General features: G+C 58.0%; 1 protein-coding gene across 1 annotated transcript in view; it reads left to right on the top strand.

Moving 5' to 3' along the window:
• Positions 1-25,797, top strand: part of GNG7 (G protein subunit gamma 7) — a 118,803-nt gene extending 93,006 nt beyond the window's left edge. Inside the window, exons 3-4 of the mRNA XM_043586071.1 lie at positions 19,323-19,441; positions 22,951-25,797. Coding sequence (XP_043442006.1) covers positions 19,361-19,441; positions 22,951-23,076 — 207 coding nt within the window. The 5' untranslated portion in view covers positions 19,323-19,360 and the 3' untranslated portion in view covers positions 23,077-25,797. The remainder of the gene's footprint in view (positions 1-19,322; positions 19,442-22,950) is intronic.
• The last annotated feature ends 779 nt before the right edge of the window (positions 25,798-26,576 follow it).

Genomic DNA, 26,576 nt, shown 5'->3' with positions numbered 1-26,576 from the left:
CCTCCAGACCCACGTGGGTTGGCACTCGAGCGGAGGTTCCGTGCAGACACCCTGACGTTTTGCCGTAGTGCAGAGAGAGGCACCCTGGCATTTGACCCCAAACCCTTCTGTCTGCACCACGTGGGCATCTGGGGCCCCTCAGGAGTCGTGACCTGCCTGGACACTGAGGACTTATGGTGTGCGCCAGGAGCAGGTGCCGGGAGCTGGGCTGCTTCTCCGAACCCGCTGGGGCCCGAAGCAGCACACAGATTTCACGGGGAAGCTGCGGGATTGAATATCCCTAGACCAAGGTCCCCTCGTCAGCGGACACTGGGCCAGGGCGTTCTCTGCGGGGCGTCCCGGGCGCCATGGGGGCTGAGCGGCATCCCCGGCCCCTGCCCCTCGATGCCGGGAGCCACCCCCCCCCCAGCCTCAGTCATCCAGTCATGATGACAACAGATGACCCTGGTGCTACGGGGAGCAGTGGCCCCAGCAAGACCCCACTTGAGGCTCTGGACCCCCCACAGCAGGAAAGTCTCTGAAGGTATTCAGTCAGCCCCATTATTGGCTGTTGGATTCTGTTGTTCTTTGTTTCTAACATGAAAAATGTCCCTCGTTACAGCCAGCCCATAGGAAGAGCCCCTCTGGGTCTGCTTTTATCCAGGACTTTCCAACAGCATCAGAGGTGGGGCGGGACGTCCCTGGGGAACCACTGACCGGTCCAGGATGTGGTGTCAGCCAGCAGCTCAGAGCCCCAGAGCAAAGAACTGCCCCGGGAGCCCAGCTCTGAGGCTTGTCCTCCTTGGTGTGTGCCCTGGACAGGCTGTGCCCCTTCTGCAGAGTGGAGAGCGGCTGAGGTGCCCAAGATCCCCGTCTTGGTCCCTGTGAATAAGGATGCCTTCCATTGCAGAGGGGACCTTGCAGGTGGGCGCAAGCCCATGCCCCCGAGGTGGGGGTGACCCCGGGTGCCCCGGGGGGGCCCACTGTCCTCACAAGGTCCTCCTGAGAGGGAGGCAGAGGGCCAGAGGCAGAGAGACGGGCAGACCCCGCGCTGCTGGCCGTGAGGATGAGGGGCCGCGGGCCTAGGACGCGACGCCTCTGGAAGCCGGAAAAGGGGGACACGGGGCTCCCTGGGGCCCCGGGAGAGCCGGCCCTGCCCACGCCCGGGTGTTAGCCCCAGTGAGACCTGAGTTAGAATCCTGACTCCAGAACTGTCAGAGAATATATGTGTGTGGTTCTAAGCTGCCACATTGGTGGTAATTTATGGTTTGTGACTGAGGACACAGGAAATGCATAAAGGGCCAAGGAGTGTTCAGGGAGCTGCGGATGCCCCGAGGACGTGTTTCAGTGCAGACTGGTTGTGCACAGACGGCCAAGCAGGGGCTTCTCAGGGGGTGACCTGTCCCAGGGCTTTGTAGGAGATATAGGAGTTTGTCCGGGCCCAGGAAGAGAAGGACCTGCCTGAACCAAGGTGGGAAGGCCTGGGTTGTCCTCCCCTCTCCCCTCCCTGCCCCCCGGCCCCTTGGCATCCATGCTACCCCATCACGGGGCCTGGGTGACAGCATTGCCTCAGTGCTCGGAAGCCAAGAGCAGGGGTGCCATGAGCCCCGGGTGCTCGGCATCCTGGCCCGGCCGTTCCCAGCTCACACACTCTCACATGACTGCCGTCATCCTCCGGGTGACCTCCGGGTGACAGAGGAGCCTTCTCTTCTGCTCCCGCATCAGCCACATCGTCACCCTTGGTCACTGCCCGCGCCCACAGGCCGGCTCATTCTTGGGCTCTGCGCTCCCAGCCCAAGGCAGCGCTATTTTCCCCTAGCTTGTGGGCACCTCATTCATTCCTGAGTGTCCAGCGCTTTCTAAATATAGCTGCCTGGGGGACCGATTTAGCCCGCGCACAAAAAGACCAGGCTGACAGGGAGTCACGAGGCGCTGTTTTCCAGCGGGTGCGCGGCTTCTCTTAACAAATGTCTACCTGGCAAAATCCCAGCTAGAGTTTTCCTGCCCCCCACCGCACCCAAAGGTCATGGATGCACAAAGGCTCAGTGGAGGCCCTCACGTGGCCGGCCCGCCCCACACCAGGCCAGGGGGACTGTGACCCTGGAGAAGCCGCAGGCGGGGGAAGCGGAGGGCGGGGGGGGGGGGGGGGGGGGGAGACCCAGTGCTTGGAGCTTCGGAGGTGGGCGGCAGAGGCCAGGCCAAAGAGGTCTTGCGTCCGCCCGGTCTCAAGGTTCAAACACCAGCACGGCACCCAGGGCTCTTTGTAGATCCCCGCTATGGCATGAGCCCTCTGGGGGCCAGGGGGTGACCCCAACCCAGCTGCTGGGGACACCTCGAGGCACTTGCCTCGACTTTTTGCCCTTTGGCTTTCTCACCCTGATGTCCAGAGTGCTCTGTCCGTGCTGTCTGCACGTTTCTGTGGAGTCTAGAGTGGGGTCTCTCCCTCCGCGTCCCCGTGCTGCTGACATTCTGGGCGGGTCGTTCTCTGTGGGGACGTCCTGGGCGCTGTGGGGGCAGAGCAGCATCCCTGGCCCCCACCCATCCGTGCCAGGACACCCCCAGTTGTGAGGGCCACAGATCTCCCCGGACGCCATCCTGTGTCCCCCGGGGGCACAGTCACCTCCGGGTGAGAGCCCTGTTCTAGGGGCTACAGTGCAAAGGCTCCCCGTAGAGGTGTGTAGGGCCAAGGCCTCACACACCAGCGGGTGTGCAGAAAGCAGGCAGTGGGAGGCCTGTTCCCACCCCCCAGCATTGTTCTCCCCACCCCACCCCACCCCCCAGTAGAATATGGCAGCAGATTAGTGTTTTGAGGGTTTGGGGTTTTTTCGTCCCATTTAATGGTCGGCAGGGGTGGGGGTCACACCGTCAGGCCCTGGGAGGAAAGAATTCAGAAGCTCGGTGGGCCTTAAAGCTGCTGGTTCCGGAAATTGTAAAGCAGACTGAAGGCCGTTTGTGTTCTCCCTGAAGACGAGGCGTCTCTGCAGCCCCCAGGCCCCCCCACACACGCACTTCAAAGCCACCTTCCGGGGGCTGTGGCTCCCCCCTGGCCGGTCCCACGGGCCGCAGGCCGGGAAGGGGACTGGGGAGGAGCGGCCGGGCCCAAGCTGGATGTCTCGAGGCCTTGCCGTCTGAAAGTGAAATGCACTCACGGCCCAGTTCACCACCGCCACTGGGACGTTTTTGTCCCGCCACTAATGGGCGCTGTTGGGAGCACCTCTGCATCCCCAGGTGGTTCAAAAGGAAAACGGCACTGAGTCTCGTGTCCACACTCAGCGATGAGTAGCGCATGCCCGCGGGAATCACCGCCGGCTGCGGGCCCCACGGCACGGAGAGTGCTGGGAAGAAGGCAGCCGGCAGTTCGCAGACCCTGCTGCGGCCTCTCCCTGGCCCGTGTGCCAGCTCGCTGCGCAGGTTAACAAACTGTCACAAGCCTAGTGGCTCACAGGTCTGGAGGTGAGGAGTCGGGCATGACGTGGCTGGCTTCTCCGCTCGGGATCTCGCCAGGCCGAGGTCGAAAGGCCTCATCGGGAGCTTGGGGCCCTCTGCGCCCATTCAGATTGTTTCAGAATTCAGTTCCGTGTAACTGCAGGACTGGGGTCCCCCTGCCCTTGCTGGCTGTCAGCTCCTAGCAGCGCCCCCAGGCCTTGCCCCAGCCCTTCCGTCTTCAGAGCCGGCAACAGGGGATCTCTCAGCACCAAACCCCTTTCAAGACTCAAACAGTTTCTCCCCCGCCCCGCCTTTTTTTTTTTCCAACGTTTATTCCTGAGAGAGAGACAGAGTGCGAGTACGGGAGGGGCAGAGAGAGAGAGGGAGACACAGAATCCGAAGCAGCTCCAGGCTCCCAGCTGTCAGCACAGAGCCTGACGTGGGGCTCGAACCCACAAACTGTGAGATCGTGACCTGAGCCGAAGTCGGTCGCTTAACCGGCTGAGCCACCCAGGCGCCCCCCTCCTCCCTTTTAAGGGCTCCCCTGATTAAATCAGGCCCACCAAGGGCAGTCTCCCTTTCTCAAAGCCACTCCTGCCACATGGCAGGACCTTTGTCTGGAGGAAGATTGTGTCATGTGCTCAGGTCCCACCCACACTCAAGGCCAAGGGACTATACGTGGTCACTGGGAGTCATCGAAGAGGGATGCCCCCACACCTGTCTCATCTCTCCAGCAGGCACACGGCCCCTGGCTCTGAGGAGGGGCCGCCCCGGTGCTCCCAGGACGGCAGGAGGTCTTGAGGAGCACTCACGGTGTGAGGTCCAGGGCGTGCTGACCCACCATCTCCCAGGCCAGGCGGCCCCTGCTGCTTCAAGAAGACAAGTCTGCATGGGGGACACATACGGTTGAGCAGGGAGTTAGCGGGAGGACCAAGTCCCGAACCCCGCTTTCCTCGTCTCCCAGTGCCGTCAGCCCTGGCCTTGTTTTCCCAGCTCAGGAGTCAGCCCAGAGCCCGCCTCTGGAAACCTGGGCCTGGTGAACTCGTGCCTTGCAGAAGCAATGCGGGTGGCTGTCCCCGAGGGGCCGCGACTCCCTCGCCAGTCCCCAGGGCTATCCAGGAACGTGCAGCACCCGGAATTGCCCACGCCAGACCCGTGGCTGCCCCTCCCCACACCGGCCACGGACTCTGTGTGCCGTCGCGTCCACCTGAAGGAGCTCTCGGGGGCCCGACCCCACTGGGTGCAGAAACACCGCTGCCCCACAGCCCAGACCTCATCTCTGATCTGCCTCCTTTTCAACGGGGCGGGGGCTGCTGGGGGGCGGTGGGGGGGTCCTCTGCAGCTCTCGGCAGCACCACCCTCAGGCCACCAGAACCTGGAGCCACTCCTCGAAGGCCCTTCTCTCCTGGCCCGTGCCCCGCCAGCCGCATTTTTCACATTCTTTTCCTTCTGTGCGTCGCAGCCTGCCAAGCCTCAGAAGCCTCCACTGGCATCTCGTTCCTCCCCTTCTGGTAAGGGGATGGCCCGGCCGTGCTGTGCAGGCCCGGCGAGCAGGCGGGAGCAGCAGTCTCCCCAGCTATGAGAGCTATGTGTGGAATTCACGGGGAGCGCGGGCATTTCTGTCTGGCTGTCATTGTTTCCTGTACAGCTGGAAAACACCCGTGAGGGTGGAGCCGATACCCCAGGCTGAACAGAGGGGCTGCGTCAGCTCCCCTGAGGGGCCGCCAGCCCTGGGCGTGTGCCGGGGAGACAGGCAGCAGATCCGCTCTTTCATTGGCGCGGAACCTCCGGGATCCCCACAGGCGCGGGGCTGCCCCGGGGCCCCTGTCTGCGCCTTGGCCGTGCACGCAGCCGCACCGAGGTGCAGCCCGCCGACCCCCAGCGGGTCTCGGGTACCTGTTTGCCCTGCCTCCCCCGTGGGCAGCGCAGACGGAGTCACGCTAAGCGCCCTGGCCAGACACAGGGTCTGGGTGACATCTCCGAGCCTGCTATGTCTGGGCCTGACCCCGCGGCCTTAGCTCCCGTTACTGCGTCTGACTCACCGAGACGGAAGCCGCAGCTCACCCAGCCCACGTCAGAAATATGATCCTGAGAAGCCCTCTCAAGGGTCCTCCATGGGGTGCGGAGGTGACCCCGCCTTCCAGGGAATGCGCGGGTTTCTCGAGAGCACGTGGGCGGCCCTGTCAGAAGCTGGCAGGGAAGTCTGCTCTCGTCCTTGGGCAAACATTCCCAGGACTCAGAGTCCCGGATTCGCCGAGAAACTGCTAGGCGGGAAGCGTAAAGCTAAGACGTTTCGTCATTAGATGTCACTCAGGGTCCTCTGGGACCCTGGTGACTGTGCAGGGCCTCCCACGTCTGCAGCACCCGCCGAGAGCACAGACAGGGGCCAGTCCTCCAGTGGTCGTGAGGCTCCTGGGACCCCCGTGCGTGTTTGAACCCTCAGACCCAGGAGCACCTTAGGCCCTACTCCCTAAGTCCTCTGTGAGTGCACGGGGACCACGGGGGTACGAAGCCCATGCCAGTCCTGACCTCAAAGCCTCTGGGTGCAAGGGGTCAGGCACGCAGGCGCACAGGGCAGTGTGGCAGGACGCAGCCAGACTGCCCCTGGGTCTCGTCTCCCCATGAGCCTGGTTTTGGAATTACATTCAATCCGTGGGCGGACCACCAGCCGCGTGGTCTCGGGAACCGTGGGCGTGGCGCCTCCCGTGGGCGTGGCGCCTCCCGTGGGCGTGGCTGACGCAGGAGGAAGCCAATGCTGCATCTTTACTAGTTACGTATGTAACAAATCAGAGCCTTCTCCAGCTCCACGGTCTATGGGTGAGAGCGCTGGGACTCGGGCGCCAGGGGCCGTGCCCAGGACTGTGGCTCCCGGCCCTGCACACCGCCACAGATAGAACAACACTAGCGCTCCGTGGTCCTGGCCACGCACCAGAAACACGGATCTTACATTTCGTGCTCCAGGGCCCGCAAGCCGTTGATCAGTTTCGTCTCCCACCTTAGTTCCGATTAAGGAAGCGATACAGGTTGTCGTTTCAACAGCAGCAAGATAAGGTCTTTCCTTTTTCTTCCTTTTCTTGTAAAAAAAAATGTTTGCTTAAAACACTCTGCACACGTGACAGAACATCCCTCGGCCGCGAGCAGAAGTGAGGCGCCCACACCCGCCGCCCCGCGGACGGGCCCTGAACACACGACGCTCGGGGAGGGAACCAGACACGAGAGGCCACACGGGGTGTGAGTCCACGTGTGTGAAACGTCCTGTTTCTCAGATTTCGCTTGGGGATAGTTTTAAGCACAGAAGTCACAGGGTGAGATTTCTCCTAGAAAGGTGATTCAGGGAGGCAGGACAGGGGCTATTTTGGAGAAAGACATGGACCCCCGGCTCAAGGAACAGGCAGGCAGACAGGAGCACGGATCCCCTGGACACTGCACAGGTCCCCACACACCATGGGAACCCATACAGGGATGCTCAGGACAGCCAGCTGCATTACCAGGGGAGCACCCATACCCAGAGGGGCAGATGGTGGGGAGAGGACCTAGTCATCTCTCAGAGGCCCCACCTCCTGATACTGTCACCTTGGAGATTAGGATTTCAACATGAATTTGGGGGGACACCTTCAGGCGACAACAGCAGGTTGGACGCTGGGGGAAGATTTCCTACATGAGGGCAGTGAGTGAGCAGCTTGGACGTTGCACTTGATTCGGGGTAGGGTGACCCCCAGTTTCTGCGTAGAGGAGGGTCAGGCTCCAGCTGTCAGAAGGAGGGATGCAGGGGACTCTGGGGCTTGTCCTTGGGTGTCTCGCTCCCGCCCTAGGCCTGATGCATGTGCATATGTGATATTCACATGCCGACTTCATTTGTCCCGTGTGTGAAGTCACACAATCCAAAAATGTCACTAGCAAACATCCAAGGCCGCTGTCACTGGAATGCAACAACCAACATAGCACAGTAAAAAAGAGCACCCTACAGTTTGTAAGACCAACACACAGAACAGCTGCTGAAAAACTGGTTGGAGGGGACTATGGGGTTGGTGGCTTTGATTCGTGTGTGCTCCAGGGCTCTCCCGGGGGCTTCCAGTTCCCATTGATTTTTCCATGAGAACCCGGATGGTGTCATCAAGTTCTGTCCCTTCCTCAGTGTTTTCCACTCACTCACGCCTCTCCTACCTTTTATTGGGGGTCCTGTTTCTCTGATATCCCTTTATTCCTACCTTAACAAGGCAGGTCTGCTGGAGAGGCAGTCCACTGCTGTTTGTCTGGAGGTGTCTGGGTCTCCTCTTAAATCTTGAAGTTAATTTTCACCAGGTCTGAAGTCTTCACTGAATCCACCTAATCGTTGGTCCTTTTCCCTCCAGCAGCTTACATTTGCTTGTTTGCTTTGTAATTAACCGGTTTTATCAAGGCATGATTCACATTCAGTGAAATGAACACATCGTAAATACACAACTTGATGAGTTTTGACACACACACCCGTGTGCACCAACACCTCCGTCAAGACACAGAACGTTTCTGATGTCTGACTTCTTTTGCTCGACAGAATATTTTCGGGATCCACACGTGTGGCTTCTCTCCTCTGCAGGCTGTTTTTTGTCATTGTGTCATCATAACACATAGCGTGGATTAGCACAGTCTGTTTGCTCTCCTGTTGGTGGGCATTTGGGCTGTTTCCAGTTTTTGCTATCATAAATAAAGATGTGTGAACATCTTGTACAAGTCCTTCCACAGAATTATGGTTTCGTTTATCTCGGGTCGGTCCCTAGGAGCGGAATTGCTGGGGCAGAGGGTAGGTGTGTGTTTTGCCTTTTCAGAAACTGCTGAGTCATGTTCCAGCGTGGTTGTACCACTTTACTCTTGCATCAGAAATGTGTGAAACTTGCAGCGTGTCCACGCCCTCCCTAATATTTACAGTCGCTGGTCTTTTTTGTCTGTGCCCCGCTAGTTAGTGCTCAAGAAGCAGCTCCCTGGATTTCACTCGTGTTTCCGTGATGACTAATCAAGGAGCATCTTTTCACGGGCGCATTGGCGACTTCCCTGTCAGCATCTAAGATGTTTATGCTGCCTGAGGTTCCAGGACTTCTTGAATCTGTGGCTAAAAGTAGGATTTTGTTCAGTCCTCAGTTTGGGGAGATTGTCATCATTGCTTCGGAGATTGCTTGTGTTCCGTCCTCCCTTCTCCTTCCAGAGTCCTGGTCACATGCGTTAGGCTGTACTGTATCCTCTCCATCTTTCACCTTCTCCTCTGCCTTTCCTTCCCCTCTGTGTCTCTGTGTTTCATCCTGGGTGTTTTCCCCTGAACTATCCTCCAGCTCAACCAACTCTCTCCTTCATTGTCTTTAGTGATACTATTCTTTTACATCGAGTCATTACGTTTCAGATATTGGCATTTTCCACATGTTTACTGAGTCCTTTTACTATAGTTTCCAGTGTGGCTGAAATTCCAGTCTCACCTATTTATCTTCTTGAATGTAATTAAAACGGTTATTTTTAAAGTTTATTTACTTATCTTGAGAGAGAAAGAGAGAACTCTCTCGCACAAGTGGGGAAGAGGCAGAGAGAAAAGGAAAGAGAGAGAATCCTAAGCAGGCTCTGCACCACCATTGCAGAGCCTGATGCGGGGCTTGAACTAATGAATCGTGAGATCATGACCCAAGCTGAAGTCAGACATGTAACTGATTGAGCCACCCAGATGCCCCTAACACAGTTATTTTAAAGTGTCTCTCAACTACAGTGTCGGGAATCCCTGTGAGTCTGTTTATATTGCCCGTTATTCCTGCTGGGTTTTTTTCATGTGGTCTTACCTCCTTGTATGCCTGGTTATTTCTCGTTGTGTGCTAGACATTGTGTTTCAGACTTGTTTGTGAAAATAGTGTGAATTCTAAGATGATGTTGTTTTCCACTGGAGAGGGTTTATGTTTACTCATGCCCAGCATTTAGGGCTGCTAGCAATCTGGGGTCACCTCAGTCCAGTATCAGGGACTGAGTTTATTCATCACTCGGCTGCAGTCACCGTAAGAGCCCATCTGCTTCCTGTTTACTTGTATCCTTCTGTGTGTAATAAATGCTGGGACCACATAGTTTTGCATGATTATTTGGGAAAAAGTTCTTCAAGGCAATGTCACATACAGTAAAAGTGACGGTAAAATTAAGTCCCATCTAAAATACAGTCTAGTTAGAAAATACCGTTCTTTCAAATGTCCAAGGAAAACATACACAACATCTGCCCATGTTGTTCCCAAACCACCACGTCTGGGTTTTTCTTATACTCAGACTGCAGCACCTTGTTCCCCAGTTTGAACCAAGGGGAGTTCACCCAGCCCCCTCCACGTGGAGGGCCCTGGATCTCGATCTCTGTATCGCCAGCCTTGCAAGGCTGATAGAAGCATTGCTCAGCCTCTTGGCAGATTTTCCACTCCTGGGCTGCCGTCCTCCCCTAGACCCTGGCTATAAATTCTTCACTGCCCTAATAACCCTGCAGTGCCTTCAAGCAGATTTCTTCTGTGTTCTGTCCAGCTTTCCTGACTGCCCTCACGGGAGAGTCTGTCCATGTCAGTTCGCCCACTGTCGTGCAAGCCAAAATCTGCAGATAGAGGTTTTTATTCAAAGTCCGAGTGACTTTAGGTAGAGGCCATCGACGTGAATCGTCTTGATCTTAGAACCACCACATGACAAACCGGGATCCGTTCTCAGCTTTTAGAAGCACCCTCTTATTTCCTAATGGAGGAAGCTAAGACCCAGTTCAGGGCAGAGCCGAGATGTGAACCCACTTCCAGGCGTGCACTGTGTTTTGCACCTTCAGGAAGGGGTGGCTGCCGTTGTGCCCTTGGACAAGGTGCCGGGAAATCACTCCGCTTCTCCCTGAGACCCAAAAGCTCCAGGGGCTCGCAGGAGGGCTTTGCAGCTAAGGGTCCACAGGGGCCGGAGCGCTTCTGATCATGCTCAGAATGGCTCAGACATGGCCGGGGCATGACCAGCATCATGGGTTTGGGGCACACAGCAGAGCATAAAAGAACCCAGTCTCACCTTTGCTGTGTGGCCTAGAAGGGACAGGGACGTACAAGCATTAGTGGGACAACAGAAAATAGATCATTTCGGGACTCTCCATTTCTGGCTCTCCCCCCCGTTGCCATCCACTTCTATTTTTAATATGATCAACTTCACGCTGCCCAGCTCTTCCCCGAGCCTGTGGGCTTTGTGGCACCTGCCCCACCCGGCCCCTGGGCAGCTGAGGGGAGTGGCCACCTCGGAGCAGCAGCTCCGTGGGGAGCGGGATTTCTCAATAGCTTCCAGCAAACCGGCCCTCCCACCTCCGCTGGGCACAGGATGTGCAGGGCACCCTGTCTCTGGCTTCATCTCTGCAGCAGCTGTGTTTATAGTTAGCAGTTGCCACGGTGCCCCAAAGAGGGCCTCCTGGGGCTGCCGGCCTCTGGACACCCCCATTCCTTGGCCCTGGAACGTGGGGACCTGGATGTTTGCTGGGCCAGCCCAGGAAGTGAGTGTCGCTCTAAGCACTGCAGAGTTCGCTGGAGCTCAGAGAGGGGAGGTAACTCCCCCAAGGCCAAACAGCTTTGGGATCTGTGCAGAATTTGGGTCTGCTACCTTCCCCTTGCCTCCCCTTTCTACTTCTCTCCTCTCCAGCACCAGCTTCAAGAGTGTGGTTGGTGGAGTTCAAGGGGCAGCTCGCTCGCCCTGTGTAACTTCTTGTGGTCACAGAGGATCATCGGATGCTGAGAAAATTAAGCCCTCATTTGAAACAAGCTTCTATTTTCGTTCATTGCCATTTCAGTTCAAACCGAACCATCTCGGTTCCAGAAACACTGTTTGCGTTTTGCCCAGATGAACCTCTTTTAGCTGAAGTTTCTTCTGATAAGGAAGTTCCATAAAGGACTTAGATTCTGCCCCCAGGGGACACAGGGCCGTGTCTGGGGATGTCTGTGGCTGGCACGATGCGGGTGCTCCTGGCCTTGGGTGGCTGGGCCAGGGACTGATCACAGGGAATACCCTGGCCTGGGTGTCCTCGGTGCGGAGGTGAAGAGACCCTGGAGTGGGGCGGGGCTGGGGGGGGGGGGCCTCCCCAGTGTTGCCCAAGCCGTTTAGGATTTCACAAACACAGAGGGTTCGGCCACCTCGTAGCTTTGCCGACTGGAGCCCCCGCCTTCTCTGCTGACACTCCCACTGCATCTACCCACCACTCCACCCAGCGAACATTCATGCCAGACCTCATCTGCCCCGTGGGGCTCAGGGCAGCACGGAGCTCCATGAGCAGTTCGGCCCGGTCAGCGATGGTGGCCAGACCTTCCTGGAGGGACGGGCGGTGACAGAAATCCACTCTGCACACAGATGAGTCACGGGAGGACTGGCGAAATCTGAGCAAACGGCCAGCATCGGGGTCTTGGCCTGATGTTGTCCTACGGTCACATGGGATGTCACCATTGGGGGGGGGGGGCACACGGGACTCTCTGCACTATTTTTGCAACCACCTGTCTATATGATTATTTCCAAGTACAAACTAATGCAGTGACTTTGGGAACCGTTTGGAAAATGTTTAACTTGTAAGGTTAAACATACACCTGCCAGGGAGCCAGAAATCCCACGCCAGGGGCTCACCCAGGAGGACCGGGCACGTGGACCGCCACAAATCCTGTGTGTGAACATACAGCACGGCGTCTTTCACAATCGCCGCACACACCCGTGTCACCCAGTCGGTGCACGGCCAACAATCCCTGCACTGACCCCGGGGGGGAACACCACTCGGCACTGAAAAGGTGCCCTCGGCACACGACGAACCACAAGGACATTGTGCTGAGTGAACCAAGCCAGACACTGGACGGTACGAGTCTGTCTGTAGGCTTCCGGGAAGAGGCGACACAGCAGGAACAGAGCAGCTCGGGGTGCAGGGGCTGACGACAAACAGAAGCTCCGGGAGGTTCTCAGGGTGACGGGGTCCGCATCTGAATGGCGGTATCGGCTCCGCGACACGACGTGCTTGTATGACCTCATCGACTCTGGGCCCAAAAGGACAAATCTCACTGCGTGCAAATTATACCTTCACGGAAGAACATTTCATTGAAGGAAATTATAAAAACAGTCACTAACAGGGGCGCCTGGGTGGCTCCGTCGGTTAAGCGTCCCACTCTTGATCTGGGCCCAGGTCACAATCTCGCAGTTTTGTGGGTTCGAGCCCCATGTCGGGCTCTGCGCTGACAGTGTGGAGCCTTCTTGGGATTCTCTGTCTCCCTCTCTCTCTGCCCCTCCCCTCTTGCACTGTCTCGGCATCTCTCAAATAAATAAATAAACTTAAAAAAAAAAAGTCACTAACAAAATTGTCATTTTGAGAGGCACCTGGCTGGCTCAGTCGGTGGAGCATGTGTCTCCTGATCTCAGGGTCGTGAGTTCAAGCCCCACGTTGGGCTTAGAGCTGACTTAAAATTGTCACTTTGAGATTCCCTGTCTGCCTTTATCCGTATATATTTTAACACAACGGTAGATGACTGAACATTTGCACTTTGCCATTGTCCCTCTTTGCACACACACCTCCGCGGTGCTCCGCGTTTCTACGGACCGTTTAGAACATTGCATAGTGTTGCACCTGCGAAATGTCCCATTGAATTTGCTGTCCCTCCCCCCCCCCCCACCGTTGCAGAGTGAGGCGTGTGCTTTTGTTCTGAGCCTTCACGGTTACAAACAACGCAGCTGTAAACACCTGTCAGTGTTCCCCTTTTAACTCCTTTGGATAATTTCCCCCTTGGGATAAATGGCCAAGCAGAAGATTTGAGGGGACATCCTTGTAGTCCTCAGTGTCCAGTTTCTGAGGCTGAGACGGGTTCACAAGACCAGAGAGTCTAGAATGAGCGTGTCAGGTGGTGGCCTTTCTCCGGCCTTCTGGCGTCGTGGGAAGACAAAGGGGCAGCTCGAGGTGGCATCCACTGCTCGCAAGGCCGTGTTTTGTTTGCTTTGGTTTTTACCAGTTACACCCCTGCTGACGTGAATTGCCTGAGTGAGCCCTGTGCCACGTCTCCGTGGGACCCTGGCCCAAGTGTTAGTCACATGCTAAAGGGGTCGCCCATCACCTCACTTGTGGCCTCGGCCTTTTCCTGGGTCCATGGTCTCGATTTCTAGTTCACGTCTGTCCTGAAGTTCTGAATATTTACGTAAGATCAGAGCTGCTGATCCCTCTCCATTCATTCCATGGCTTCCATTGCTGCAAAGTGACTTCTCCATGGTTGAGAAGAAACTTTTTCTTTCTTTAAAAAAAAAAAAAAAATTTTTTTAAGTTTATCCGTTTACTTATTTATTTATTTAAATTTACTTCCAAGTTAGTTAGCATATAGTGCAATAATGATTTCAGGAGTAGATTCCAGTGAGTCACCCCCTACGTATAACACCCAGTGCTCATCCCAGCGAGTGTCCTCCCTAATGCCCCTTGCCCATTTAGCCCATCCCCCCACCCACAACTCCCCTCCGGCAACTGTTTGTTCTCTGTATTTAAGGGTCTTTTAGTGTTTGTCCCCCTCCCTGCTTTTATATTATTTTTGTTCCCCTTCCCTTATGTTCATCTGTTTTGTCTCTTAAGGCCCTCATATGAGTGAAGTCATACGATTTTTGTCTTTCTCTAATTTCACTTCGCATAATCCCCTCCGGTTCCATCCACGTAGTTGCAAATGGCAAGATTTCATTCTTTTTGACTGCCGAGTAATACCCCATTGTATATATAGACCACATCTTCTTTATCCATTCATCCATCGATGGGCATTTGGACTCTGGGTGGGGGTGGGGGGACGCCTGGGTGGCTCAGTCGTTTTAGCGTCTGACTCTTGGTTTCGGCTCAGGTCAAGTTCTCACGGTTGGAATTCAAGCCCCACATGGGCCTCCATATTGACAGTGCAGAGCCTGCTTGGGACTCTCTCTCTCCCTCTCTCTCCGCCCCTAGGGAGCAGGGAGAGAGAGAATCAAAAGCAGGTTCCACGCTGTGAGCGCAGAGCCCAACGCGGAGCTTGAACTCACAAACCGTGAGATCACGACCTGAGCCGAAACCAAGAGTCGGATGCTAAACTGACTGAGCCCCCAGGCATATTCACTAGTTTGTGTTTATTTTCTTTCTTATTCTATGGCTGTTTATATGGAACCTCTTTGGATGTGAATAAAGGTCTGATCTAATCCAGTGGTTCTCACCAAGGGGCAGCTCTGCCCTCAGGGGACACCGGGCAGTGTCTGGGGACATCTGTGGTTGTCACACAGGGGGGAGGGGGCCCTGGCACTGAGGGAGTGGGGCCACAGATGTTGCTCGGGCCACACAGCACCCAGGACACCCCAGAGAGAACAGCCCAGCCCAGTGTCCAAAGTGCCAGGGGGGCAGAGACCCCACCCTAAACTGTTTCCCCATTTTGCCTTATTTGCGCCCATCACGGAAGAAATACTGCCCGTCCCCAGGGTTGTCTAATCCTTATGTGCACTGGAAGGTCAGATCTGTCTGGGGGTCACTGCCCCCCCTTTCTAGTTACCTCTGCTTCACGATATACCCCAGGGCAGGGGGGGGCCTCCGTTGTCCTTGGCTTTCACACATTTGCTCATGGGATTCTTCTGCAGGAGCACCCCCCCCCCCAAACCTGGCATGGCTTCCTGGCCCTCGACTCAGATCCCAGTCAGGGCCTGATGACATCCCTTAAGGCTCTGGTTTTAGGTGAACTTCACCCCAGGTTGTTCCCCTGGACCCTCAGCAGGGGCAGAACCGGGAGTCAGCACGGTGACCGGCTGCCCACCACCCACCTGCCCGCAGCTTGCCACGGCTCTGCCACGGCTCCTGGGGGCCCCCTGCGGCTCTGCTGGCCCAGGCAGGTCCAGCCAGGTCGGGCGCCTGGTGCCATCACGTGCTTCCTGCGGAGCGGTGACGGGTGAGGAATGTTCCCTGGGCTGACTCAGCGTAGCTGCCTGGTCTCCCGGGGCCACGGCTGGGCCGTGAGTCAGTGACGGACAATGACACCAGCCAGGAGGAGGCTGGAGTCTGCTGCACAGGCTGGTGGTGACACAGCCAGTGTCTGTTCCTAGCGTCTCCGCGCACTCACGCACACACACACACACGCGTGCTCACCCACTCACATGCACACGTACACTTGTACGCCCACACACACGCGTGTGCATGCAGTATACATACACACCGACACGCACACGTATAAACACATCTGCTCGCACGACGCACATTATGACATACAGACATGCACACATATACTCACGTAAGTACACACACGCCCACGCCCACACATACATGTTCGTGCACGCACACGCACGCACACATCTATGCGCAGACGTGCACATGCACTCACGCGTGTGTATACACACATGCACACAAGTGCCCCGAACATTCACACGCACTCCTACACACAAGTTCGTGTACATGCACACGCACGCACACCCGCAGCGCAGCCATCTCGGCCGTTCTCTGGGGCCTGGGTCATAACCCAGCCCAGAGGCAGCCTCTCGGGACATTGGGCCTGGAACAGAAAGCCAGCCACTCGGGGACTTCACGCTTCGGAGAGAGGCCACAGTTGGGGGTGGCCACGCTGTGCAGGGGTCCTAGAGTCCTGGCGGACACTTCTGAGTGTGCATGCTGAGCAGGATTCCCCGGCCTTCCAAGGAAAACAGGCCATGGGGCCAGCCCGTTTGTTCTCCATTCGCATCTATATTTAGCGCTGAGTAATTTAGATATTTTTAAGCCCAACCAAGGGCAGTTTTCCCTGAGTTGGATGTTTTGTGGCTGCTTTGAAGCTCTCTGCTGAATCAGAGCCCTCTGGAAACCCACACGTGGGCTCTGTGCTCCCAGAACAGACACACTCAGGCCTTTTCTGACCCAAAGCGGGGCTGGATGTCTGCCGGGAGGGACGGGGAGCCAGGCAGTGTGGAAGGATATTTTTTTTTTCTAATTGAGACTTGTACGGAGGTCACCGTAGATTCATGTGCAGTTATAACAAATCAGAGAAGCATTCCACGTATCGTTCACTCTGTTTTTCCCGACGGTAACATCCTGTGGAAGTGTGACCAGCACCACGAAAAGCCCCTCCCGCCAAGGCCTCCACCCCCAACCTCAGCAACATGAACCTGTCCCCCATCCGGACTACAATTTTGTCTTCTCAAAAACGGTGTGTGAATGGTGTATAAACACACACCATGTAACCTCTGGGGATTGGCTTTTGTCATGCAATGTAACTGCCTGGAGATCTCCCGAAAGTGTTGTGTCAACCCTCTTTTTTTTTTTTTTTTTTTTTTTAATCATTATTGCTAAGTAGGAGATGTTTTGAAAATCCCAAGCCTGCCTTTGCTGTTCTGTGGCCGTAGTGGCCACCAGGCAGACAGCTCAAGCTGCATCCTGACGGAGGACGGGGTGCCCTCTGCTCCCTGGCGGGGCGTCTTCCCAGACCCCCCACCTCGGGCGTGACGCCCGGACAGGTCCTCCTGGGAACTTCCCCAGCCTGAAGGCTGCAGACACTGGGCCGTTCTCGGGGGGGCGTCCCAGGCACTGTGGGAGCTGAGCGGGGTCCTCGACCACACCCCCTCGGTGCCAGGATTCCCCCAGTCCTGATGACCAGAGACGTCCCCAGACAGGGCCCCGTGTCCCCTGGGGGCAGCCTCACTCGTTAGAACGACAATACTAGAGCTCACTAAATGAAGGCTGTGGGAAGAGTAGAATTTTCCCTGCTGTAAGGAAGAGGAAAAAATGTGCACCGCCGAATTGTAAGAATAAATTAACACCATCCATATACTGCTGGTGTGGATGTAAAATGGTGCAGCCGCCCTGGAAAACGGCTTGGCACTTTCCTTAAAAATTGAACATGCAAATTACATCCCTCAGCGTTTATCTCAGAGAAATATACAGACTTGTGTTTGCACAGAAATCTGCACGCCCTTGTGGCAGCCGTACGTGATGGCCAGAAACTGGAATCGGCAGGTGCACCGCCGAGCCGGGCCGGTCCACGCGGGGAACGCCGCTCAGCAGTGACCTCGTGGCGCGCGCAACAGGCTGGGCGCATCTCCACAGGATTAAGCGCAGTGGGGAAAAATCCCAAAAGGTTATGGGCCCTGTGGTTCCACACGTGCAACGGTCCCGAAACGGTGGCAGCTTGGGAAAGGAAAACGTCACCGGAGGTCGCGGAGAGGGGGGGGCGGGGAGGGGCGGGGACGGAACCGCCCTGAGGCTTCCGTGCATTTTGCAAGGTGTTTCCAGAGGGGAAACCGTGCATAGGGTACGCACGTCTCCGCACGTCTCCGCCCTTTCCTACCACTGCATGTGACTCTCCAGGCACCTCAAAAGTTTTAATTGAATTAAAAATAAATTAATAAAAATGTTTTCGGAAAGAAAAAAGATCACCCCCTCCCCCAAACAATAGCGAAGCGGGAATCATTGGCGCCATAAAGGATTGGTTTTCTCGGTGGGCGAGCAGGTGGGGAGCCACTCTGACGGGCCCTGAACACCCAAGTCCTGAAGGTGCGGGGAGGCGGGGCGGGGAGCAAGCAGACCACTGGGCGTTAGCTGCTCAATAAAAGCAGCAAATACCCCACCACCACCCCCTCCACGGAGCAGCGGTCCTGGGAAAATTAGTGGAAGGGCTACTTGGGATTTGGGAAGAGGGTTTATCTGGAATCATTTGCCTGTGCTAAATGGGCTACTCTGAGCACACCATCCACACTCAAAGACACTGCAGGGGGAGTGAATACAGCCCCCCACCCCAATTCATTTCCACCAGATCCTCAGCATGGGGCCTTAAGTGGAAATAGGGGCTTTGCAGATGCAATTAGTTAAGGAGAAGTCGTACTGGATTAGTGTCCTTAGAAGAAAGCCATGTGAGGACAAGGCAGAGATTGAGTGATGTGGCCACGCCAGGGACCGCTGGCCACACCAGCCCCTGGAAGAGGCAGGAAGGACCCTCCCTGGGCCCTCCAGGGGGAACGCAGCCCTGCCCCACCTGGATCTTTGACATCTGGCCTCCAGAATGTGGGAGAACAATTTCCTGCTGTTTTCCATACCCCAGCCCGTGGTCATTTGTCCCGACCACCCCAGCACATCAGAAAGCTCTGGAAAACCCTGCAAAACCAAGTGGGCTCCCTGCACCGCCCCCCCCCCCGCTGCCCCCAGAAGCCTCTCCTGGGCCAGAAGCGGGAGCCAGAACTTCTCGCTCCTGCGGAGAGCCCCGGGAAGCCTTGTGTGGGAGCCCAGGTCACTCCGCGTGGCTGTGTCCCAAGGACAGCCAGAACTGGGCGCTGACAGCCACGGCCTCCCCCTGCGCACCACCACCCTCAGCTTGGTTCTCAGGGCAGTGACTGGTGCATGGTGGGCCCTCCTGGGGTGGTTTGTGGGGCAAATTAGCCCATGGATGAAAGGAGTGATGCCAGACCCAGGACGCACGGCACATAGATGCTGCCCAGGTGACCCACCTTGGTCCAGAGCCAAGGTCTCACCCAGACGACTCTGCCCCCCAGGGAACTCAGGCCATGTCTGGGCACATCTGTGGCCGTCACCACTGGGACGTCCTGGCATCGAAGGGTGGGGCTGGGAACGTCCCCAGAACGCCCCCGGAGAGTGACCCTGCCCAGTGTCAGTGGTGCCGGGGGGCCTGGAGTGAGGCAGGGATCAGAGAAAGTGTCCCTTGAGGCCCTCATTCCAGGCCAACCACGAGCGGACTCTGTGGTCTGGTGAACCATCCTGAGACCCTGGGTGGTCTCAACCAGGGAGCACTCACCCCCGACCAGCCCAGGGGGACTGTGGGAGACGGCTCCACTAGTCCTCCCACTGCCCCCACCCCGACCTGGGCACACGGGCGCCACGGCTCAGGTGGGGCACCAGGAGGCCCTGAGGCTTCCGGAAGGGGCGTCCTGCCTCTCTGTCCCCGTGGGGCCTCAGCAGCCAGTTCACATCCTGTCTGCTTCCCCTGCAGCCCTCTGGACGACAGGGGCCCGGAGCTGATGGCAGACAATGTCAGCCACTAACAACATAGCCCAGGCCCGGAAGCTGGTGGAACAGCTCCGCATCGAAGCCGGGATCGAGCGCATCAAGGTGAGCCTGGCAGGCGGGCGGGCAGAGGGGCCGAGAAGGGAGGAGACCCTGCAAGGAGGCCCGGTTCGGGAGGGGGGGCTTTCTTCCAACTGTGCCCCTTGCTGTGTGAGCTTGGGCCACTCACTAGCCTCTCTGAGCCCCAGATTCCTCAGTGGGAAGACACAGCTGACACAGAACCTGTGTCATGGGCTGTTGCGGGCATCCCACGTGCCGCAGAACTTTGTCAGTGCCGTGGGACCAGAGGCAGGGCTGAGCCCGCCCCCAGCCCTCAGGGCCCTTCCCCACCCCACCCCACCCCCTGCCCCCGAGAGCCCTAGGCCGCCAGCATGAGGCAGGCACTTGCCCATGGGCTCTGTCTGGCTCCCTGGTGCAACAGACACAGACAGAAGGTAGAGACGTGGTCCAGAGACGGCAGGACCCAGGGCCCTCGGCCGTCTACGTTCTTCACTTATGCCTCGTTTGAATTTTTTTGAAATAAGCGTGTTTGTTTTTTATACTAAAAAAAGAAAAGGGACAAGTAGTTCCTGTGCACAGACACTTAACCCATCAGGGACCAGAGACCCGAAACAAAGTAGCTCCTCAGACAGACCTGTTCTTTTTCCTAATAATTTGCATAACATGAAGTTAACTGTTTCTTTTAAAGGGCACTGACAGTTTGGTAGCTTTTAGTACATTCACAGAGTTGTGCAAGCATCATTGCAGAACATTCTAGCAGCCCAAAGGGAAATCCTGTTCCCGCCAGCTGTTAACTCCACCCCTTCCCCAGCCCCCAGCCCCCGGCCCCCACGAGCCCTCTTCCCATCCGTGGATGACCCTGTTCTGGGCGTTTCACACACACGGACTCACACCCCGTGTGGCCTCTCGTGTCTGGTTCCCTCCCTTGAACGTCGTGTGTTCAGGGTCGGTCCACGGGGCGGCGGGGTGGGCGCTTCGCTCCGGCTTGAGGCTGCGGACGTGCGCGTGCGCGGTGGACACGTTGTGTTTGATATAGGTGAATTTTAAGTCCACAAGGGGACATCAGGACGACATCCAGGGCTCACGGATTTCTCCCACAAACATGGCAGGGGCCAGCCATGCAGTCGTGGCCTCTTACATGAAAAAGGTGACTGATTCTTTTCAAAGTCACCTGCTCATCAAACCCATGCCTTTGCAAAGGAGGTCGAGGCACCTCCAGTCATGGTCTGGCGCCCCAGGCCCCAGCTAGTGAGTGGCCGGAAGTTTCCCCGTAGAAGACCCGGGTGGTTCCCGTGTCTGCTTCAGCCGCCCCCTGGATCAGTCAGGGCTGTCCAGAGAAACAGAGCCAACAGGATGTGTGTATAGGGAACAAGAGGTATTCAGGAATTGGCTCGCAGAACCGTGGAGGCTGGCGAATCCACCGGGCAGACTGGAGACTCAGGGCAGAGCTGATGCTGCAGCTCGAGTCCCCAAGGCTGCCGGGAGGCAGAATTCCTGGTCTCCGAAGGCCTTCAACTGATTGCATGTGGCCCACCCACATTTAGAGGGTCATATGCTCTACTCAGAGTCAGCCAATTTAAACGTTAATCTCAGATTAAAATGACCTTCCCAGTGACATCTAGACTGGTGTTTGGCCAAGTACTTGGATACCGTGGCCTGGCCAAGTGGACACATAAAATCAAACATCAACCCCACGGATCTCTTCAGACTTTGATTTTCTGAGCACCCGCCATTCCCTGGTCTCTGGCGGCAGGATGGGCTCCCGCAGACTCACACCTGACTGACATCCCTCAGTGGAAGGGCATGCACAGCAGTGCCAGGTGGAAAGGCAGGGCTGCTCCAGCCCCCCAGGTTTGGGGGGGGGGGGCCTCCCCCGACGTGTCTGAATGTTCCAGAACCCTGAGCATTCAAAGGATTCATTCGGGCTGGAAAAAGAGAAAGCCTCAGTCAAAGCGGCTTCACTCTGGTGAGCCGGTGCGGCCACAGCCCTGACGGAGAGCGTGATTCACCAGCCTGTTTGATGTTGGGCTGGGCCCTTCCTCCCCCCCAAGCCCCCCCATCCCCTCCTACCCGTCCCGCCTGAGGCTGTGCACCCCCAAATCTGTGGCCAGAACCTTGAACGTCGGTACGCCTGAAAGGCCAGGGGAGCCAGCGCCTGGCAAGTGGCAGCGTGGCGGGCATGGGGGCGGCCCCGGCACTCAGGGCAGAGCCTTCCTGTGGATGCCAGGGTGTCAGCGGGGGCCACATGCCGGAGCCACAACATCAGTTATTTCCAGGGTCCGGAGGCTATTCTGGTTGTTTCCGAGAGTTGCTTTCCAAATACAACTCTAGAAACCAAGCTCCTTTGGCTCATCCGAGGCAGGCCTGGGAGTGGCCAGCATGCTCAGGACAGTGGCAATTGTCACTGCATGTGGGTAGCAGTGTCCCCGCGGTGAACCCAGAGGCCGGCCTGGAGACCTGGCAGCACAGGGGACAAGGTCGGGCGGCCCTGGCTTGTGGGGTGCAGGGTCCAGGGTGCAGAGGCGCCACCCCGCCGGCAGACCTGAGGGGAGTTCTCAAAGCCTCCCTCACCCCTGCCTAGTCTCGCCCGCTCACACCCACATGGCTGCTCCTTTGTCACCTTGCAGGTAGGAAGGCAGGGGACCGAACCGTGCTGGCTGTTCCTGCAGCACAGAGGAGACCAGGACCCCTTCACCCAGCCCCCAGCCCCCAGCCCTGCCCGGGTGAGCGGAGTGGGGTGGCACCCTCTGCTGTGACCCCACCAGCCCCCCAGATCCCTGGGCCCCGGCCAGCTCGGGCTGCCAGAGATGCAATGTGGAAGGGACTGTGTGGTGGCCCCTCCGATGTGGACAGGCTCTTCCAGAGCCGCCCGGACTGGGGTCGGGGGGGGGGGGGGGGGGGAGGAGTGGACCTTGGACTAAATCCTAAAGAGGGCTCTGTCTCTCCTTGACCTTCTGTCCAAAATCTGGGCAGCTCCTGCCGAGGGACCCAGTCCCTTCTTTAATCTTTTTTAAATCGTGGTAGAACACACATAACTTAAAACCTACCATTAGTGATCACACACACACGCAGAGTTGTGCAACCACCACCTTTGTCTAGTTCCAGAACATTCCATCACACCAAAAAGTAACCCGGGCCTCATCAGCCGTCACCCCTCCCCCAGCGCCTGGCCCCCCCCCCCACCAGCCCCCTTCCTGTCCCCGGATGAGCCCGTTCTGGACGTTTCACACACGTGGACTCACACCCCGTGTGGCCTTTCGTGTCTGGTTCCCTCCCTGAGCGTCGCGTGTTCGGGGTCCGAACGCGGGGCGGCAGGCGTGGGGCCTCTCGCGCCTGCTCGCGGCTGAGTGTTGTGCGCGTGCGCGGTGGACACGGTCATCTGTGCGCGCGTGCGCGTGCGCGGTGGACACGGTCATGCGTGCGCGTGCGCGGTGGACACTGTGTGTATCCGCTCACCTGCGGGTGCTCCTGGGTTGTTCCCGCCATGGTGGCAGTGGACGTGGCCATGGCCGCCCGCCTGACCTCTCCTCTCCCGTCCTTGTGCCCACGCACAGGTGTCCAAAGCCTCGTCGGAACTCATGAGCTACTGTGAGCAGCACGCCCGGAATGACCCCCTGCTGGTCGGAGTCCCCGCGTCCGAGAACCCCTTTAAGGACAAGAAGCCCTGTATTATTCTGTAGCGTTGTCCCTCCGTGTGTCCCTGCCTGTGTCTCTCGCTCCGCTAGGGCGTCTGCACCACGCACTCCGGCAACACCTCTCATGTCCCCAAACCTCCGGTTCTGGAAGGAACGCGAGCCGCTGCCTCCACGGATGGGGTAAACTCCTCTCCCGGCCCGGCCAGAAGATGACGCTGGGGCCGCGGCCGCTTCCCATCAGGAGTAACAGAGATCCCGAGTGACGTGGTAACAATTTTCGGAAACTCTGGGTTGCCGGGGGGCCGCGGTCCAGAGCCCGGCCGCGCCGCGAGAAGGGAGGAAGGACTGGCCGCTGGCCCCGGGCGCCCCGGCGGGTGGCCAGTCTCACCCGCTGGGCCGTTTGTGAAACACTTGGCCAGGTCCCTGCTGGCGTGCTCTTTTTCTTCTCCTAAGCAGAGGAAAATTGGGTGGTGGGGGGCGGGTCACGGGAAACCTCTTTGGAAACTGGTCCCCTTTTCCAGTTAAGCGATTGTTATTCCGCAGCGCTGGGCCCAGAGCTGGGGGGCTGAGCCTGCAGCTGACGGTTGTGTCAAATGCACCCAGGGAATTTAGGGGCCGGGAAGGGGGCTTTGTCTGTGACGTGCACCCCGCGCGGCCAAGTGTCGCCCTGCTGTGTGGCATGTGTGCGGCCTCTATACGGCATGCACCACCCAACAGCCAGGCCGTGGCCCCCCGCCCTTTCCTGGGACCCCACCCATCCCACAAAGGGATTCTCCGCAGCTTGTCCCGCTCACCGGAATGGCCGGCGGCGTTCCGTCTGGTGTTGAGCACGAAACGTCGACGTGGGCCGTGGTCACACCTGGCTCTTCCGGGTTGTTGTGTCGTGTTGTGTTTTTTTCCACTTTAGCGCATTGCTAGGGCCATTTTGCAAACAGAAATGCAGCCAGAGGAGCCCCTTCCTGGGGGGCCAGAAGGTGTTAGGTGACCAGAAGGAGCTGCAGGGCCTCACCCGTGTGACTCCTCGCCCTTCCCTTCCCTGCAGTGGTTCGTCTTTAGTCCCTTGGCCTCTGGTACGACCCGGGCAGTGGAAGGAGCTGGAGGTACACGGAGGGCACAGGGCACACCCGTCCCCACACCCCCAACCCCCCGCCCCGCACCAGGACAGTCCTCACCCCAGGGCCTCGTGCCGACCTCCATGCTCCTGCCCCCACTCAGCCCCCTGCTAGTGCCAAGGCCCAGATCCCACCAACGCTACGCTCAGGGGGGCGGGGGATGTGTGCACGGGCTGGCGGGTGGCTCCCCCCGGTGTGCAGGCTGTAGGCCCGGCCTCGCTCCCCGGCTCTCAGCTCTCTCCGGCCGGTCCGGGAGCACCAGGGGCTTTGGGGAGCCCAGCCTCTCCAAACCTGCGGTTGGATGGGGAAGCCTTGGCCGCCTTTCATTGGGCAGGGAGCCAGCCTCTCACTGTCCCCCACAGAGCAGCAAGAGGGAACAAAACCCGTTCCCCACCGGGGAGGCCGGGGTGCAGCAGGATCTACCCAGAGACTGGGGGTGGGGGCAGTTGGCAGGGTGAGGCCTGTCCAGGCCACTTCTGTGCAAGAAGCCTTAATCCCTGGACTCCAACCTTCCCCTGCGTCCCCACTGTCCTGGTCTAATGCTCTGGCCGTGGGGTCCCACCCCAGCGGCCCCCCAGAGAGGCCAGCGGGAGGGGAGGCGAGGTGAAACCCAGGAGCCGGCTGAGGGCCAAGCGGTTGAACCGAGTCGGGCAGCCACAGCGCCCCCGCCCCCCCCCGCCCCAGCCCTGAAGTGAACCTAGGTCAGAGCCCCCGGGACCGAGGGATCTGAGTAAACTAGGCCCAGAGAGGGTGAGGATGGGCCGTACCCCCCGCCCCCATCGCCACACCTGCCCCAGGAGCCCCAGCCTCGGCCCAGGGAGGTGGCCGTCACAGGAGCCCCACCACGGGTGTCTTTCTGAGTGAGAAAAACCCTTCCTTTTGCCTTCTCAAGTAAATCTCCGTGTCTGTAGCGTAGACCTGGAGGGCATGTGCATACGACCGCTGTGCTTCCCAGACCAGTGTCCTGCATGAACACGTGTGCAGGGCTCTGCGGGAGCTGGCGGGTGGCAGCCCGCATTTCAGCCACATCAAGAGGGGGCATTAAGGGCACGCCCCCCCCCCCAAATAAACAGGGGCGGGAGACACAGGGTTTCCCTTTCTTTAGCCTGCCTGGGTGTCCCCCGGGGCTGGCAGCTGGGGCGCCTTCCCTCCCCTCCCCTCCCCCACTCCAGGAAGGAGCTAGAAGGCACACCCCTCCCCACAGCGGTCCCCCAGGCCAAGAATTAAGTGACTGGGTGGTGGTGACCTCTGGCCCCCAGGGATGTGCGGTCCTTCTTCCTGTGACCCTGGCTGACCCCCTCCATGTCCGGCCGCTGGACCTCCAGGCAGCTCATCCGTGTCTGTGGGGCCCCAGCCCCACCGAGCTCTGGGGGCAGGAAAAGGCCACCAGCCCACCCCGACGGCGAGTGACCAGGAGCAACTTCCAGGCCCAGGGGAGGCCACCGAGGGCTGCTCGTCCTTCAAGAACACGTACAAAAGCCAGCCTGCCACGGAGTCTCTGGAAAAGAAGCCCTAACCATTGCCACACATTGCACAGACCGGTTCCAGTCCGCAGAAGCCATCTGTGGTTCTAGCAGGTTCTACCCCATCTCCGTTTGGATGTTCAGTGGCTTTTATTTCTGATTTTAAAAAAATTTCCAGGTGTCTACACCCACTTTGCAGTGTTTTAATATTGTGTGGAATTGTTCATACAGAGTGAACTGATCCCCAGTGCAAAGGCTCACTGGTCCTTCTGTCCATGCCCCCTGCCTGCTGGGGGTGGGGGTCGGGGCAGGACAGGCTGGTCCCCTCCCCTGGCTGCTGGGCGGGTACCCCAGATGGAGCGTGGCCTCAGGCGGCCCCAGAGAACAGCTGTCAGCTTCGACAGGCTTTCCAGCCTGTTGTTAGAAAACCTCGAGGAGCGAAGTTCGAGGACCGCTAGCCCTGTGCCCCGCGACTCGAGATGGTTTCCGTCCAGCGTGGCCTGTAGGAGGGCGCGTCACTCTGCTGAGGGCTTGGAGTGCTCCGGGCCTGTTGTCCCCTGTGTCCAGGCACCAGGGGCCACCGGGGAGCCCAGGGGGCAGGCCAAGTGAGTCACGGTCCCAATTCAGACCAGACAGTGGAAAGTTCGATTTTTGGTAACAAATCTGTAAACGAGAGATTCCGACCCCCGAGCAGAGGACTTTGTGTAAGACATTTATAGATTCCACTACATAAACATGGTCTACTTTGCAGTCAAGTGCCCTGCCACCGGGCTATGCCTCTGAAATTACCCACTTCGTATCAAAAAGCGTAAGATTAGAGGTCAATTCGAAAACTCAAATGGAGAATTAGGACCTTATGCGACAGCCCCACCTCTGGGTGTGCAAACAGCAGCCACCAGGGTCCCTTAGCCAATGAAGGATAAACACGATGTGGTCCATCCACACACCGGAATGTGACCCAGCCTCAGGA

This window comes from Prionailurus bengalensis, chromosome A2 (assembly GCF_016509475.1).
Source record: "Prionailurus bengalensis isolate Pbe53 chromosome A2, Fcat_Pben_1.1_paternal_pri, whole genome shotgun sequence".
In the NCBI taxonomy this organism is placed as follows: Eukaryota; Metazoa; Chordata; class Mammalia; order Carnivora; family Felidae; genus Prionailurus; species Prionailurus bengalensis.
This window is presented reverse-complemented; position numbering and strand designations above follow the sequence as displayed.